The 18,508-nt window shown below is 32.1% G+C and overlaps 2 protein-coding genes and 2 pseudogenes across 2 annotated transcripts; 3 read left to right on the top strand and 1 right to left on the bottom strand.

Annotated features, from left to right (window-relative positions):
- The first annotated feature begins 405 nt into the window (after positions 1-405).
- On the top strand, positions 406-2,567 carry LOC125830451 (40S ribosomal protein S12-like). Its single transcript, XM_049509649.1, has 5 exons — positions 406-486; positions 1,198-1,244; positions 1,641-1,932; positions 2,083-2,148; positions 2,256-2,567. The coding sequence occupies exons 2-5, from the start codon at positions 1,237-1,239 to the stop codon at positions 2,313-2,315; spliced, it is 426 nt and encodes a 141-aa protein (XP_049365606.1). The 5' UTR covers positions 406-486; positions 1,198-1,236; the 3' UTR covers positions 2,316-2,567.
- Positions 2,568-2,755: 188 nt separating this feature from the next.
- On the bottom strand, positions 2,756-4,570 carry LOC125830352 (dehydrogenase/reductase SDR family member FEY-like; annotated as a pseudogene).
- Positions 4,571-10,906: 6,336 nt separating this feature from the next.
- Positions 10,907-13,033, top strand: LOC125830408 (UDP-glycosyltransferase 73C4-like). Its single transcript, XM_049509600.1, has 2 exons — positions 10,907-11,653; positions 12,056-13,033. The coding sequence occupies exons 1-2, from the start codon at positions 10,933-10,935 to the stop codon at positions 12,817-12,819; spliced, it is 1,485 nt and encodes a 494-aa protein (XP_049365557.1). The 5' UTR covers positions 10,907-10,932; the 3' UTR covers positions 12,820-13,033.
- Positions 13,034-16,649: 3,616 nt separating this feature from the next.
- LOC125830433 (probable WRKY transcription factor 40) lies at positions 16,650-18,410 on the top strand (annotated as a pseudogene).
- Positions 18,411-18,508: the final 98 nt, after the last annotated feature.

Raw genomic sequence — 18,508 nt, 5'->3', positions numbered from 1 at the left:
GTTGTGGATGATCAGTAAGGAGGTATGCTGCGTATTACTACTCATAAAGAAGAAAATTATACAGGTTAGTTGGCGAAAAAAGAGGTTATACCAATTAGCTTTGAGTTATCGAGTGACGATTGGCCGATGAGACTTCCATCATGTAAATAACTCTGAGTACAAATAAACAAAAGAGTTACATTTATTTGATTATATAAAGTTAAGTGTTTCACTTAAAGCTAGCTATTTTTCATATATCAATTTTTATTATAAAAATACATAATGTTTTTTTCTAACATTATTTTATTACGTAAAATCCTCTAAATTAAAAATTTTGAAACAAATTTGTCCTCTAGATCCATGAAATAGAGTTATGGGCCATGGTCCATTAAGATGAATTTGGGCTTGGAGTAGTGTTAGGGTTTTAGGTTTTTGAAGCCTACAATATAATATCGCAAGCTTCTCACCATCTCTACACTGCTCTCGCATCGTCTCTTCGCTCTCTCTGTAAGTCATTTTTCACTTAATCTTTTTATCCATGAATCTTATGTTGTATTCTGCATCTGCATTTTGATTTTTGTTTTGCGTATTTGTATTTGTACACATCTGAAAAGATGGGTTCTAGGGGTACATGTTATGCAGACATTTCAATGTGGATGCAATCTGTTGAATCTTATTGGTTTTGAATTTTATAACGATGATTTCAAGTATTATTAATTGGATTGTGAACTTAATATTTGATAAATTTCTTAATACAAAGTTATTGGATTTGACGGAACTCGTATTCGGGCTTCTAGCTCCGCCTGTGGAAACAACCACTTCACTTACGTTAGGTTCAGATCCCTGTAGAGATAGTAAAAGTTTTATGTGATAGCCACTGTCATGTATGTGCTAAGGCTTACCAGCAGGCACACCGCGCTTATAAAATGAAGGTTTAAAGTCAAATTGAATTACTCATCGTCTTGTGTTTGGTTGGAATTTTCATTTTGTATAATGATCCTACATTACTAGTCCATGAATCCTAAGCAACTCTTATTCAAGTCCTCTGTTTGCTTAAAGTCATTACTAAGAATGGGTCTTGATGGAGGAGTTCTATTGGTGCCCACATAACTAATCTTTTTAAACTACATCATGCTTTTTTCATGATTGGTTGTTGTTCAGCTTATTTTGCTCCATGTATTTTCAGATTTTGATTGTATTTTTGATGGCTTATGGCAGGTTTAATTTGTATCTGCTAATTACATTCAAGAAGAGAAAATGTCTGGGTAAGTAATTGTTGTATTACTTCTATGTGTTTTAACAGCATGAACTGATATCAACTGGCATGAAAAAACTATTTTTGTACCTTAGGTGAGTGTTTATTGAAAAAGTACCTACCTATCTTGGTCCTCTTAAACTTGGTAATTTCATATTTGTTGGCATGAACAAGTTACATCAGCTCTCTTTTATAATGACTGTTGTGTTTTTTTTTGCTTTGGATGCCATGGGTTGCAGACTATGAGACGATTTAGATTCATACGGCCCTTACCGATCTTGCCTTGTTTTCACATTTTGATAGTCTTGTATTTGCCATTTAATAAAACATCTTTGCTTGATGACATTTAAAGAGATCTCGTCACCTCCATGTCATTTTATTTATTCCTTGACTTATTGTAATGCAGTGAAGAGCCTGTTGCTGCTGAGACTCCAGCTCCCGCTCCTGCTCTTGGGGAGCCCATGGATATCATGACAGCATTGCAACTTGTCCTCAGGAAATCACGGGCTCATGGTGGTTTAGCTAAAGGTCTTCATGAGGCTGCTAAGGTTATTGAGAAGCATGCTGCCCAACTTTGCGTATTGGCAGAGGACTGTGACCAACCAGACTATGTGAAATTGGTCAAAGGTCTATGTGGTGATCACAATGTTAGCCTGATCACTGTTCCTAATGCCAAGACACTCGGTGAATGGGCTGGAGTAAGTAACAAGCTATTGATTCTGATAAAGTTAAAACAAAAGCAGTCATTTACCTCTTCTATTTCAAGAATTTATCAGTAGTGAAAGTCTGTTCTGAGTTTTGAAAGTGAATGTTGAATTAATTTCTCTCTTGCTTTCTTATTTTTGCAGTTGTGCAAGATTGATTCTGAAGGCAAAGCAAGGAAAGTTGTCGGATGCGGTTGTGTTGTAGTAAAGGTAAAGACTGAGATGAACCTAGTGAATTTATTCATTTTCAAAAAGAAATATTCTTGTGAGTGAATTTGCTCATCAATATTTATATCTTTTTTAAATTTCTTTTTCAGGATTTTGGAGAGGAAACCGAAGGGCTCCACATTGTTCAGGAATATGTGAAGTCTCACTGAGTGACACTCGTTGAATTAGAGAGGTTTAGCTTGTTTTTGGTTGTGATATGAACATTTTTGATGGTTAAAAACCAGTTTTTTTTAACTTCCAGTTTGTAGTCATTTATGATTCTGGTTATGCATGCCTTCTTAAACTTTATAGGTCTTTTGACCCCTATGAATGAACCAATGAGATTATAATCTGTTCTCCTGACGTTGTATCAAGATACATGGAAACTGAGTTGAAATTGGATTTGATCATGTTGTTGATTACATGCAATTCACTTGTATGATTTGACTAGCTTTGTAGCGATATTTCAGTTGATGTTTCTGTAAGTACTTTCGTTTAACACAATAATGGCGTTATTTTATATTTGTTATAAATGTTTAACACATCTCACATGTTCAGAATCGTAACAATATGAGGAAATATACGAGTTAAACTGCTTTATGATAGAATATTATGGTAAGTTTGAATTTTGTGTTTCATTAGAGATGAGCTTAATGATTAGCCTTCTGCGTATAGCAGCAAGCTTCTTACTTCCGGCTGGTGGAACTGGAGAATAAGAACTCTTTATTTGCCTTAGTTTGCGAAAGCCCTGGAAATACAAAGAAGGGTAAGAATAGTGTTTAGTTTTCCAATCTTGTTACAACTTTTAAAAAAAATAAATATTAGTTGTGATGTCAGAGTACTTGTAACTTTTGATTAGTGATACAGTAGGGTGTGTTACAATAAGCATTTGATGATTGTTTAGGTATGGACTCGATTTTTTGCAAGAGTCAACAAAATTATCTGAGTTTGAGCTTAATAGTCTTTGTTCGTGTTAATTTGATTACTTCTCTGCTACTAAAGTATGCTTCTTTATTTAAATTTGAGAAAAGCATCCTATATATAGCATTATTACCAAACGTATATACATGTTTTCATATCATCAATCAATATGAAAACCTAATGTCCATAAAGCTACATCTCATAAGGAACTGTTTCATAAAAAAATACGTTTACATGTTTCATTTAGAAGATTTTTGAATATGTATGACTAAACAACATACAAAATAATCACTACAGATCTTCGATATGTTTCTTACTGATATTCATATCTAACACGGGCCATACTACTCCAGAAAGTGAGTTCAATTAAATCTCTTTCATCGAACAATTATACTAGCAGAACAAAACCTTTTGTATAGGCCAATTAGCCCCATAGCGGCAATGAATTTCTTCACCTTGAAGGATCATGTCAACACCACCTGCAGGAAGACCAACCATTTCCATCGTCTTATTCCATATTTCAAAAGAAGTTCTCTCATTATATGCTTCTTTGCTAGGTTCACTAATTCTACAATGGCAACCAATGAAGGCACAAACATTACACTCTTGCGCTTTCAAGTCACCACAATAATCCAAGATATCAGCATCAGTAGCTGCAAAAAGTGCACTTCTTGAACCCTGTTGAGCATCAAACATGAAAAAGAACATTTTCTGATAAAGAATGTTCAGAATTCTTGGAAGATCTCTGGTGACATTTGTGCGTACAGCTCCTGGCTCTACGCACAATACATGAATATTAGTATTAATTAGAAATTTTTGAAGTATACTGCTAAACTTCAGTTGAGCCAATTTGCTACTCGAATATGCCTTTCTACTTGTGAACTTATTCTTCTTGGTTAAGAAATTCATATCTTGAGGATCAACAACGCCAATTACATGCATAAGGGAATTCATATTGATAATCCTGCTCGGAGTGCCTCTTTTCAAAGAAGGCAAAAAGCAGAACAGATAGTAATGCAGGGGCAAGATGGTTCACTTGTATATGTGTTTCATATCCATCTTTGGTAAATTTTTGTGGTTGTCCTATAGAATAGATTCCAGCATTATTGATGAGAATATGCAGGGGTTTTGATCTCGAATTCCATTCTTGTGCAAATTTTACAACTGATTCGAGATGAAAGAGATCAAGCTCTATAACATCGATGCTTAAAGGCCTCGATTCAGTTTCATTTCTTCGCCATTTCTGAATGAGTTGATGAGCAAAACTTGTGTTTCTTACAGCCATAACAAGATGTGCACCTGACTCAGCTAATTGTTTAGCAATTTCAAGTCCAATGCCACTAGTGGCTCCTGTGACAATGCAATTTAGGCCATTGAGAGGAGGCAAAAGCAAAGGGTCTTGTAAATGTTTAGCATGAATTTTCTGAAAAAGTGTCTCATATGTTAAACGACGCCATCCTTGTAGCCATTCTGTCCATTCCAATCCTGTCGATGATGAATTCATAGTATTTCTTTAAAATACGATTAATATTTTTTTTCGATTTGAATCAATCTTTCAATGTCTCAATATTGTGATCTATAATCAAGAAAATTGCTGGAGAAACGAAACAAATGACTCTGTATGAACCAACAAGAAATCTGAATATGAACTTGAGATTGAGAAATAGACCAAAATTAAAATTGCAAGGAAAAATATATGAATGAAATAATAACTTGTTAATTGTTGAGTAAATGTTCAAATAATGATCAATAGAGAGAAGCAATGGACTGACAGAGATTCCGGAACAGATTTTTTTTTACTTAATGAGCTAAGCCAATAAAATCACATATATATCCTTTTTAACTAAATTGTCCTTTTCTTTTGGTTAGATGTTAAGTTAATATCTCGCCACTCAATTTTGAATAGTTCACTTAGAAAGCACTCAACTTTAAGTTGTTCACTTAGAACATAGGTGAATTCAAGATTTCTAGAAAATGGGTGCACCATTGCTTTAAAGATAAGATCTAAAAATTTATAATAACAATAACTAAGCAAGCCAAAAATAAAAAAAATACATTACCACAAAAAATATCATCAGTTTATAATTGTACTCGACGAGACTTCATATTTTGAAAACGATCTATAATAACATCATTACTTAATATGCATACGGAGCATCTTGCAAAATCAAAGACTTTAGGCAATTTTTTTCTCCTTTCATATTACTAGCTCCATCATTACCTTGTCCACAGAGTCTTGATAGGCATAGTGAGTGATCCAAAAGTAAGAGTAAATTACTTTTTGCAATGATCTTGCGGATGTATCACTATTCACTCACATGAACAATACCCAAAAAGCTTTCTATCAACTCTCCATTTTTGTTAACATATCATAAAGCTAGTCATTTGCTCTTTATGTGAAATGCCCTTTGACTCATCAACTAGTATCCCAAAATAATCACCATCCAAGTCTTAGATGATAGCTTTAATTGTTTCTTTAGTACAAGCATTCATAATCTCTTTTTGAATTGTCGAACAAATCATCATATCATTTGGAGCATGTTGTTATCACATTTTCCACATCCAGACGATTAATCCCATGATATTTCAAAAGTTCAAGAAAAAGACCTTTGTAATTGAAATCTTCACTCTCGTCATGACCACGAAATGGTAATCCGTTTCTTAGGAAAAACCTTACCACATCGATTGAGGCATTTAAACAAATTCGATAATCACTTTTTGTTTTTTTCACTTTGCTTGTGAAGAGAAGATTGAATTGACTGACGTTGATTCGCAAAATCAAGCATCATATTCAAACATTTGTTATGAATACTCTTTACCTCACAAACATGCAATCAAATTATTTCTGAATCATGGTTCCAATTTCTAAAACCATCTTGTGTAAATGATTTTCCCGCATTGCCACGACTTTCAAATTCATTCTTGAAGAGATAACAACACAAACAAAATATAGCATCATCATTTATGCATTCCAACCAAGCAAAATTTGGAGCATTAAACTACTCAGGATTAAATTGGCGATTCCTAGTCCCAAATGTTGTTTTACGATATACACGAAGTTTTGATTGATAAGGCTCCATCAAAATATAATGTCTCCTCACAACATCTCGAATATTGGAATCATATTCAAATATGAGTTTTCTTTCTTTGGGATCCCGTTTAAGAGATCCAACCCAAAGAATACAATCAACATTTGAAGAAGAAGACGTAATTGTCTCTCTTTGAGCTTCTGGAGCTACATGTGAACTAATAGATGCTCATACAAATTCAAATAACAATTCAATTTAGTCACAAATTTAACTAGCAAATTTAAAATAATAAAAGAGAACCGCATACCTTTCACAATAAAAAAAATAAAGAAATCACACCCTTGCAAGTCGAAATAAAATAGAGGAATCACAATCCTTGTAAATCTAACTAAAATAGATGAAGCACACCCCTTTCACATTTAACAATAAGAAAATCACATATTCATAATAAAAAGAGGACTTATACCTCTTCTGCATTCGGAATCACATATTCATAATAAAGAAGAGGAATCACACCACTTGCACATTAAAAAAGAAGGAGGAAATAACACCCCTTTCACATTAAAAATATAAGGAATCACACCCTTCAAAATTAATAATATAATATAAACACACATTTCTTACAAGTTACATCCGCAAAATATGTAAGTTTGAGATAACCAATTCATTAGTTCTTGATGATTTCTATTATAAGTAATGACAAATTTTTTTTTATGGAAATTCTAAAATTAAAGTCATATATATATTTTATTTTGTTAGTTTGTTATTAAAAAGAAAAATCATAAAAAAAAAAAGAATTTTATCTTAAACTTTGACAATGATGATTTTTTTAGATTTTTTGTGTGAAAAATAAAAGGCAAATTTGAAGAGAGAAGAAAAAATATTGTTGGAACTTGAAAAGTGGGTAGGAACGAAACCTTTTGAAGTCTTTTGACGTTAGAGCTTTTAGAATTTCATTTTTTTTTTTGAAAACATGTTTTTAATTAATAAAAAAAGATTGAAGCGAATTGTTCCTAGTAGGGGTGTTCGTGGTTCAATTTGGATAGGTTATTGGCTAAATAAAAACTAAACCAATCTAGTCGGTTTTAAAATTTCTAAAACCAAACCAAATGAAAAAAATAACCGTTGGTTTGGTTATTGTCGGTTTGGTTCAGTTTTTCTGATTTTTTTTGTTTGAAAGTAATAAATTTTTTGAGGACATGTATCTCAATAAACATTAACACCTAGTACATGAACAATCCACATGAAAGCTATTGTCAGTTCAATTAAATAATACTAGAGTTATTTTACACGAACAAAGTGATTCAACTAAGAGAAAATGTGACTATCTTATGTGAGGTAAGGTAGGTAAAGACTAAAGTAATTTTTTTTGATGGACTTGGACCTAGGATTGCAATAGTTGGGCTAAAATTTAAGTGTTGAGCGTGAGAAAATGATAAAGTTAAAGACTTAAGTTAATTAAAATTTAATAAAATATTTATATTTTTTTTTATGAATAATATATAAATAATTATAAAATTTATATATATCTAATTTATCAGGCCGGTTTGGTTATTTTTTCGGTAATTTTTTAGTAAAACCAAAATCAAATCAAATAGTATCAGTTTTCAAAATTTAAAACCAAACCAAATCAAATATCATTTTTTCTAATAGGTTTGATTTGGATTGCGGTTCGATTTGGTTGTTTAACCATAACCATAAACAATCCTAGTTCCTGGCTGGGATCAAACTTGGGATCTTAGTGTTGAAATTCGGCCCTCAAACCAGTGAACCATTTAGCCACTTTGAGGGTGGGTTCTGCAAGCTTATATTTAATATATTCTTTAATAATTATACAAGTAATATATCGAGTTTAGTCGGATGACCATGGATTTCGGTGATCCAATTTTAATACATTAATTCGCTCCTACTTAGAAAGTCACTCAACGTTGTTTTATAACTCAAAAGTCACTCAACTCTTGAGGTTTCACTTAGAAAGTCACCCAACTATTGATATTTCACTTAGAAAGTCACTCAATCAATTTAAATAATTTTTCATTGTAGTGCTTGCTTTCTTTAATGTCTATCTACTATACTTTTAAGGGTCGTTTGGTACAAAAATTAATAATGCAGAGACTAGTAGCGCATGTATTAGTTAGGGGTGGGCATAAATACCGAAAAACTAAACCGAATAAAAAAAATCGGTTCTTCGGTGTCGGTTCTTCGGTGTTTCGGTTCGGTGTCAGTTTTTTTCGGAACTTCGGTTCTTCGGTTTGGAGTTCGGTGTAAGGGTCCCGAAACTACGGTGCACCGAAGAACCGAAGTTTTATTAAATAAATTTAAAAGTATTTATTATATTACTTAATTTTTAACTTTACTTGGCCCATTTCAATTTTTATATTTAGATGCTAAACTTAAATAGCAAAAATCTTAATAACAAAATAGTAAACCCTAAAGACCTAAAGTCTAAACTAAACAAAACTCAATTTAATTCAAGTTTGAGCAGCAACTTGGTGTTTCTACTTTCTACGTTTTTTATCATTTTATGTTGTTACTTTGAAGTGAGAACAACAAATTGATGTTCCTACCTTTTATTGTTAGACGGTTAGTTGTTACTTTGAAGTTTGAAGTGTGAAGTGAATAACAATTGTTACTTTATCATATTCTCTCTTTATTTTTGTTGACACCGAAAAACCAATTTTAAAACACCGAACTAAACCCAACCGAAGTAGAAAAAAAAGGAACCGAACAGATCTAGTTTGGTGTGAAATATGGTGCACACTTTTCTAAAACCGAATATCGAAGAACCGAGCCGAAATTTGATTAAACCGAACCGAAGAACCGAACGCCCACCCCTAGGTGGAAATAATGAACCAAACACTTGATATAAATAAACAATGCATTACTAATAGTATTAGTAATGCATTGTTTATTTATATAAAGTGTTTGGTTCATTATTTCCACCTCATCTTGTGTTTAGATTAAAGCTCTATAAAAAGTTTTTTTTTCAATTATACCCTTAAATTATTATGTAATTGGGCCAACATAGATAATTACCGAACAATATTTTTATTGAATTCTAACTAGCCAGGGGAAGAACAATTTTGTTTTCATGTTGGTTATTTTTTCACTTGAATTATTTGAGGACAAATAATTGTCGTCTTAATAAACCGATCACTCACAAATTATCAATTTGAATTTAAGAAAGATAAACCATCTACTTTTAAAATCGAAAAGACAGTAAATAATAATAAAAATGAATAAATCACCTACATTTACACATAAAAATTGTAAGTTGTAGTTTTAATATATATATATATAATACATTTAATTAAGATCACAAACGTCATGTGATGATATATTTGCCTTTTGAATTAGCAAATGTCAAATAACTCACATTCAAATATTGTATTGATTTGTGTTGGATTTATTTAGTAACAAATAACTTTCTCTAAATAATTTGTAAGCTAATTTATTTAAATAAATTTACTAGTACAAATATAAAACATAAAATCACGAAAATAAATAAAATAATTAAAATGATTGAGGGATATTTTTGTCTTTACATAGACTTATCCCATGATATTAAATCCTATGTATTACTAATACCTCCAAATGAAAGGTTTTATTAATACATCCTATAATATCATGTAGGGCGTATAACTAATCCATGAATTAGTTATACATAGACCTAAATTTCTACTAGATAATATTATAGATAATATATGAACTATTTCTCCTAATACTCCCAACCAAATAACCCCTTAATCTTCTATATCTTCAATTAATTTGACCACGTGTCTTGGAAAACTGACAAGTTTAATTTCAGTTTGTCCTGTTGCAACTTGGCGGCTCTTCCCCTTTGAAAAAAAAGCAACTGCCTTAGGCCCCAAAATTTGAGGGGCCTCATTTAAAAATAAATAAATATGTTATACATATTTTTTTTAAAAAAATATTAAGTATTATTTGTAAAAAATATAGACTTTTCATAAAAGACTAAAGAACTAATAGAAGTTTGATAAATTATGAGTATTATGTCTCAAAAAAGATTAAATAATTAGCTATAATAAACTTCATAAAAAAATATATTCGAATTTTAGACTTCCATTCAAATTTGACTTTAGGCCACCGATTTATTAGAGCCGCCCTGGTTACAAGATTCTCCATGATTTGTTTAAATGTAGTATAGATGACACTAATCATCCATGAATTATTGGTGCTTGTTGCCACTTGCCAGCTACACACACAAAGAAGGGTACAACTCTCAGTTTGCTTATGTATGCCCTTACATCACCTATCTGTCTATCAAACTCAATTTGGAACATATTGGTGTCTTATGTGATTACTTTTAACATTTTTTAGGTACATAATTTGGAATATCACTCAATATGGACTAAAGCGAGTATGTAAATAATTGAATTCACTTTAATATAAATATTCTTTTTAATTTTACTTCAAATAGTAAGGTGCGGTGCTTTTGCTTCTTCCATCCCCGTCTTTAAATTTTCTACACGGTGTCTGGAGTTTACACTGGAGTTCTGATTAAATTCGGATCGCACACTGCAGGGTCCATTTGGAGATGGCGCTCCCAACAAAATTTTCTCCATATCTAGGGCTCAAACTCGAGACCTTTGATAAAGGGTGAAACAGTCCCACCGCTATATCACAACCCCATGTTGATCATTCCGGTCTTTCTTGAATAATAGACAAGCGTGGCCTCCAAGTAGCCAAAATAAAATAATAGTATACAAACACAATTTTTTTTCCTTTTTCCCCAAGGCTTTCTTGCTGCCTAGTATTTTCATATATAAAAACACAAGCCATACTAAAACATAGGTAACACAACACACATATCAAAATGACAATTCTTACTCATGATGATGAGCCACCACACTTTGTGTTACTTCCTTTTATGGCACAAGGCCATACAATCCCTATAATAGACATAGCTCGTTTATTAGCACAAAGAGGTGTTATTGTCACAATACTTATGACACCTTTAAATGCCATAAGGTTCAATAATGTCATAGCCCGCGCAGTCGAAAAAGGACTCAATATTCATATAATTCACCTCGAGTTTCCAAGTTTAGAGGCAGGGTTACCAAAAGATTGTGAAAATTGTGACATGATTTTATCAATTGACATGATAAATAAGTTTTTCAATGCTACTCAAATGCTTGAGACACAAGTGGAAGTGTTGTTGCAAGATTTGAAACCAAATTGTCTAATTTCTGATTTGTGTTTTCCTTGGACAACAAATGTTGCTAAGAGGATTGGCATACCTAGGATTGTTTTTCATGGGATGGGAAGTTTTTCTTTGTTGTGCTTGCATAATTTGAGAGATGAGAAGTTGTTGGAGAGTGTTGGTTCTGAGAACGAATACTTTTCAGTGCCTGGACTTCCAGACAAAGTTGAAGTGACAAAAGCTCAACTAAAAGCATTAGTGGATCCAAGCAATCCTGAATGGAGAGAACTCGGAGACCAAATGAAGGAGGGAGAGGCTCAAGCTTATGGAATTGTGGTGAATAGTTTTGAGGAGTTGGAACCTCAATATGTGAAAGGAGTGAAAAAGGCTAAAGGTAATGTTAAAGTCCATGACTATCTTATCTCAAAATTTAAAAGTTTGTTACATCATATTATGTCTTAGTAAGCAAGGGCGGATCTAGGAGGGGGCGAGGGTGTTCACCTGAACCTTCTTGGTATATATATAGATTTTGAAACTTTGAACATGAGACTAGAGGCTGACTCAGTGATTAAGGGATTTTTAAAATGTACTTAACGTTCCAAGTTCAATTTCTTGACTCTACATTTTTGTCTTTCGTACCCTCTGAATGAAAATTCTAGATCCGCCACTGTTAGTACGAATGAAAATATGTTATGCTTTCGAGTGGAAGTGTGATTCTTAAACAATTACCTCTAGAAGCTTGAATTGTTATAGTGAGCATATTTTTTATTAACTTAATTATATTATATCTGAACAGGTAAGAAGGTTTGGACAATTGGTCCTGTTTCCTTATGCAACAAAGAGAAACAAGACAAAGTTGAAAGAGGAAACAAGGCTTCAATTGATGAACACCACTGCCTAAAATGGCTTGATTCTAAGGAACAAGACTCCGTGCTCTACGTTTGTCTTGGGAGTCTATCGCACTTGCCAACATCACAAATGATTGAACTTGCACTTGGCTTAGAGTCATCTAAACAACCCTTCGTATGGGTCATTAGGCACATATCAAATGGATTTAGAAAATGGCTAAATGAAGAGAACTTTGAGGAAAGAGTTGAAAAACAAGGGATTTTAATCAATGGTTGGGCACCACAAGTACTAATACTATCTCATCCTTCGATAGGAGGATTCCTGACACACTGTGGATGGAACTCGATCTTAGAAGGGATATCGGTTGGTGTCCCAATGATCACTTGGCCATTATTTGCTGAACAATTTTGTAATGAGAAGCTCATTGTGAATGTACTCAAGACAGGAGTGAAGGGTGGTATGGAGAATCCAGTGATGTTTTTAGAGGATGAAAAAGTGTGTGCACAATTGAAGAAAGATGATATTAAGATGGTTATTGAAAGAGTAATGGGGGGAGAAGAGGAAGCAAAAATGAGAAGAGAAAGAGCTAAAAAGCTTGGCGAAATGGCAATAAGGGCTGTGGAAGAAGGAGGTTCATCTCACATTAATTTGACAAAACTAATAGAAGATGTCACACAACAAGCAAAAATTGGGGGTTTTAAGTCTAGCTAATGTTTCTTGATTAAGTAGGCAGGCAAATGTTGGAAAATCTATGTGAAATCTTATGTTGATTTATGAATATCTGATTATGATTTAGTGGTACAGTTAAATTTGTAAGAGGTCAAGAACATACGACTTTGTTCACACGTTAGATCTTGTTACTAGCCATTGAATATTATGATATAAATAAATAAAGGAGAGAATTGTATGAAGCTTTCAATTTCAATATTGATGCCATGAATGTTGTGTTCGAGGACGTTTGCCTTGGATAATGTCTTTACAAATGAAGGAAAAAAAATATTTATAGGTTACAAGAATGAGGCACCAACTAATCAAAATAAGGTCCACTTGATACTTAAAATACTAGCACCAAATACTAATTAATGAATGTTGGGAACGTGATTAGTGGTGCTAGCCAATATTCCTCCGTCATGCTCAGGCTAATTTGTCTGATAATATCCACAATTCTCTACTTGTTCTGAGCTTAGACGATCAATATTCTTCCCCAAACTTAATTTCAAATTAAGATACTTTGGCAATTTTAGAACATATTGTCTCCCATTGAAAGTGAACTCTTTGCTTTGATACAGAGAAAATACAACGCATTGGAATATGTTCGAGCAAAATGCATTTTAATATTAAAATAATAATATTAATTTGCATGAGGTACTGATGAAAGTAGACATTATTTTTTGGTGTAACTTATGTAATAACTAAGACATGTTTCATCACTTGTTACCCCACTAAGACTTGAAAATTTTAACCTCTAGACATATTTTACAATATTATTCTCTCATTACTTTGCTATTTAATCTAAAAAAGAAATCCTACACCTATATTGTACATATTGTTCTTTCTGTTTGGGTATTTGCCTTGATTTCTTATTATAAATGGGTTTTTCTTTTCTGAAAATATAAAAGTCTTCATATTTGGGTAGCCAAGGTTTAAGACTCTAGAAATAGATGTTTGTCCCTTCTAACATATCAACATTCACAATGTAGTCCTAGAGGCTTTGAGAATTTAGTCTAGGAGGAGAATTTGTGAGATAGTTTATCACTTGTATGAACCTCTTTATATTCCAGTGAATTGGGTGGAGTTATTTTTCTTTATATTTTATATTCTCTTTTATATAGTGAATTGACCGAATCAGATTAAATTTTTATGTCTTATGATATATTCTTCATTTGTCTTCTTACTCATGATCTTCCGAGATTTGCTTTACTAACTTCTACATTATACTTATTTATTTCGGTCCGAACACTTTTTCTCCTTAAAGTCTTGATCATTTTCTTTCATATGCAAAAGTAGTTTGATGGATTCATGTCAAAAATATAATAGAGCCTCACAATCACTTATCTTTTGTTGAGTGATATTTATGATGCTTAACTTTCCATTTCAAAAAAATATCTTTGGAATACTTGTAAAATATAGCTTTTCAGAGTTGTTGGATCACCGTCCATCAATGTGACTCATGTACTCACCGTCCACATTTTTCTTTTCTTTTTTCTTTTTTTCAGTCCAATCAAATTAGAGCCATTCCTTTTATTATCTTGATTATAAAAGTAAGTCCGATTCAAACAAAATTTTCTATTTCACTTCTATCGTGATGTCAACTTTTACAAATATAATTTGACCCTACTTAGAGAAAATGTGTTTTTTTTATCTATTATTATTATTATTAACAAATTAAATACTCCATGACTCGATCAAGAATTAGATGGGATTTTATTTATATTAGATTGTTTTTGTCTTTTGGCAACTCAGTTGTTTTAAACTTACAAAACATATATACACACACACATATATATATATATATATACTGTGTGAATTTTTTCTTATTCTTTTTATGCTAATCAGTTTGTTAATTAACGTGACTGATAATATTAATTGGGTCAAACAAGACTTCGAAATTCATATAAAAAAGACCTTTTGAGTTTTGAATCATGTGATTTAAATGTCTATATTATATATTATTTTTTTAACTCGTGATATAACTGAGATTTTGAAATTTAAAATTTTAAACTTTAATTATATATTCGACCATGCATAAAAGCTTTAAGTTTAAAAAAAATATATTCATATGTTTAAAAATTATATTAAAAAATACTATAAATCACAATAATTAACCATTTAAAAGAAATTCTTAAAAAAAAAAAAAAACTAATCAACTCTAAAATTATAACTTTGTCGCATAATTAATTAGGACATAGAAGCTAAGCAAGAGTTTAAGTTACACATTGTTGTTAATAGTATAAAAAAATTACATTCTTAGGTAAATTAAAAGAATATCTACATTTTTTTCTTTTAAACGTGAGATTCTTAATTTTAAAAATAAGATGGATTATCTATTATATTAATAAAATTGACGGATAACTGACTATCACTAAATGTGAGACTAAGATCAGTACATATTGTATGATTCAAAATCACCCCATAGGACAGTTGCAAGTTAGTGTCTTCTCTCCAACAACTATTTCAATCAATGTTAAGTCTAAATACGCTCGTAGTTGTGCTACTTATTAATTAAAAGATCAATCAAAAAATAAGAAATACAATATAACAACTGTAAATAAATATTACTTCCCTTCCCTTTTCGACTTTAGTTGACTTGTAAAACATTGTTATGTCTTATTCCCGCCTCCGCCAACTATTGGGGATAAAATGTCAACAAGAAGAAAAGCTACTAATTATGCTAATCAACGTGAGTTGTGATACACTGGTGGAATTGCTTCACCCTTAATCAGAGGTCTCGAATTTGAGTTCTAACTATGGAGAAAATTTTGTTGGAAGAGTCATCCCTGAATGAGCCCTGCAGTGCGCGATTTAGATTTAGTCGGGGGCTTCAATGTGGGCTCCAGACACTAACACTGAATGGAAAATAAAAAAAAATAAAAAAACTAATCAAGCTAAGACTAGAAGGGACAAATTTACATGTGCTTCGTCTCCTTTCTTTGAGATCGAGGCTCCAAAAGACGGCTCTATTTTACTAGGAAGGCACGATATTCATTAGTAAGCGTGGGTGACTAATAATTTCAAATATCTCTGCTTTGCTATTATAGGTTATACTTGTCATTGATTTTTATCATCCAATTGAATTACTTGATTCTTGAGTGTTTTCTTAACGACAATATTGCTGACAGAGTATATATAACTTGAACTCAATAAGACTAATGATGTGAAGTTGAAACGGTGGAAATACTATTTTTAAATTGTTATTTTCTTCAACCTTTTTTTTAGGGATAATACTTAATTGTGTCTTAACTTGACTTCGTTTCACATTTATGCCTTCCAACTTTGGGTGTGCACAAGTATGCACTTAAACTTGTATAAAGTTGAATAAGTAAACACATGAGTCCTACATGGCATACTACACGTAGAACACCATGTAGGATGTAAATTGTCACATAAGATGTAGCGTAGGAAATGTGTGTCTTCTTGTTCCACTTTATATAAATTTAAGTGTCTACTTGTACACAATAAAAAAATCAAAAAATATAAATATAAGTTGGGACCAAATTAAAAAACGTATTTACCTTAGCACGCTCTTCATTACCAACCTAAATGGCTGGCTAATATAATAGCAACGGAGCAAGTACTTTTTCCTTTTGGCTTTTAATTTGTACACACACATGTTTTCTAAGGGTTGGCTTGACTTTGACTAAAAGGGGAAATAAATTCAACATATCAACAAGAAAATAAATTTAGTACTAAGATATTTTTTAATGAAGCTTACATTCATCAACTATAAATTATATATAAATATAAGCTGTAATCCCCATCTCAGCCTCTTAAATTTGCATTCTAATAAGTACTATAATTATTCCTTCTCTTCATTTATTTCTCCATACAAATTTAATTAAATTTTTGCTTCGTCTTCTTTCAATTAATTAGTTTAGTTTACTTTACTTAATTAATACATTTGATTTGAAGAAACAATTAAGGCTATATATATATGGAATTCACTTTGCTTGATACTTGCTTGGATTTGAGTTTGAATTCTACAACATCTCTTGATGAACTACCAATTGTATGTCCAAACTTTTCAATATATCCATCTATGAATTTCTACACTACTATATGCTCTAATTAATATCTTCCTTCACTTTTTTTGCTTTCAGAAACAACAAGAAGTAATTGGATTGGGAGGAGGCATACCATCAAATGATGAGGTTTGTAAATCTTCGTTTTAGTGTGCTCTTTAACATGGCATCAACATAAATGTGCTCTTTAACATGGCATTAACTGACATTCATGCCCTTTAGCTTTGGGTGTACGAAAATTGACACTTAAACTATTTAAAAGTTAAGCAAGTAGACACACACATCTTATATATGTGGCATAACACACGTAGGATGCCACATAGGACATATGTGTCTACTTATTCAACTTTTGGATATATAGTTTAGGTGCCTACAAGCACACCTGCAGTTGGAAGACATATAATGTCACTCAATGTCAAGTTAAAGGACACATTTATGTATTATGTCTTTTTTTATACCATCAAACTTATATAATTAATTAACTAACTAAATCTATTGATCTAAATGTGTGTGTTTAGGCTGCAAGTGATCATTTGGCAAAGGAAGTAAAGAGATTGAGTGGTGAAAACACGAAGCTACGAGAAGTGCTGAGTGTTATGTATGACAACTATAATACTTTGAGAAAACAATACATGAACAATTGTAGTACTAGTGGAACCTCAAGAAAACGAAAAGCTGAAAAAATCACCTCTAGAGTAAATTCGGAACTAAGTGATGAAGACTCTTCGTGCAACAAATCGAGAGTACTAGTACATCATCACCACATTCAAAGATCTGACCATACAACTCTCGTAAGATGAATTTGCATTATCACGTTACCTAAAAGATAACTGTCCATGTAATATGTCACTAGCTATCCCGAAAATAAAACAGATATCTCGTTAGGTACAATCAGTTAACTTACACCAATAGCAACAAAAAGATGTAGTATATTAATCAAGTTAAATCCAATTCGAACTTAATTTACACATTCCCTTTAAAGTAATTTTTTTTTGTATATCATGTATATATGCTAATGTATATAAGACATAATGCAGCTAGTGAAGGATGGATACGAGTGGCGTAAATACGGTCAGAAAATAACGAGAGACAACCCGTATCCGAGAGCGTACTTCAAGTGTTCATTTGCTCCTACTTGCCCCGTTAAGAAAAAGGTAAGAACTCTAAATAAAACGTATCAAGTTTAGAGGGGTCTTTAGGTATTCAGATGTGTCTTTCCTAATATGTATGTTGATCGCGTAGGTACAATTATATAAACGTTGTGTCTAATTAGTCAAAATAGTTGTTACAAGTTTTAACTTATAAGTACACATTTTTGTAGGTGCAAAGAAGTGTTGATGATAAGTCCATTATAGTAGCAACATATGAAGGACAACATAACCATTCAAAAGTAGTACTAGAGGCTGGTGAGGGCTCTAGTACTACTACAATTGGTCATAGTCACAAGCAGCCAGAGTTTAACAAGTTGTTGATAGATCAAATGGCGTCATCCTTAACCAGAGATCCCAAATTTAAAGCTGCCCTTGCTGCTGCCCTTCGCGAAAAAACTATCCTTACACATAAATAGAGGGTAGTTACGTTGGCTACACAATTATTCAATATTAAGAAGGGTTGACTCGAGAGAAGACAATGTAACCAACTATTCGTACAATGTTAGAGTG

Source organism: Solanum verrucosum, unplaced genomic scaffold, assembly GCF_900185275.1.
Source record: "Solanum verrucosum unplaced genomic scaffold, falcon-dt-bn FXZP01000228.1, whole genome shotgun sequence".
NCBI classification, from domain to species: Eukaryota; Viridiplantae; Streptophyta; class Magnoliopsida; order Solanales; family Solanaceae; genus Solanum; species Solanum verrucosum.
Note: the sequence above shows the minus strand (reverse complement) of the source record. Positions and strands in the feature narration are given on the sequence as shown.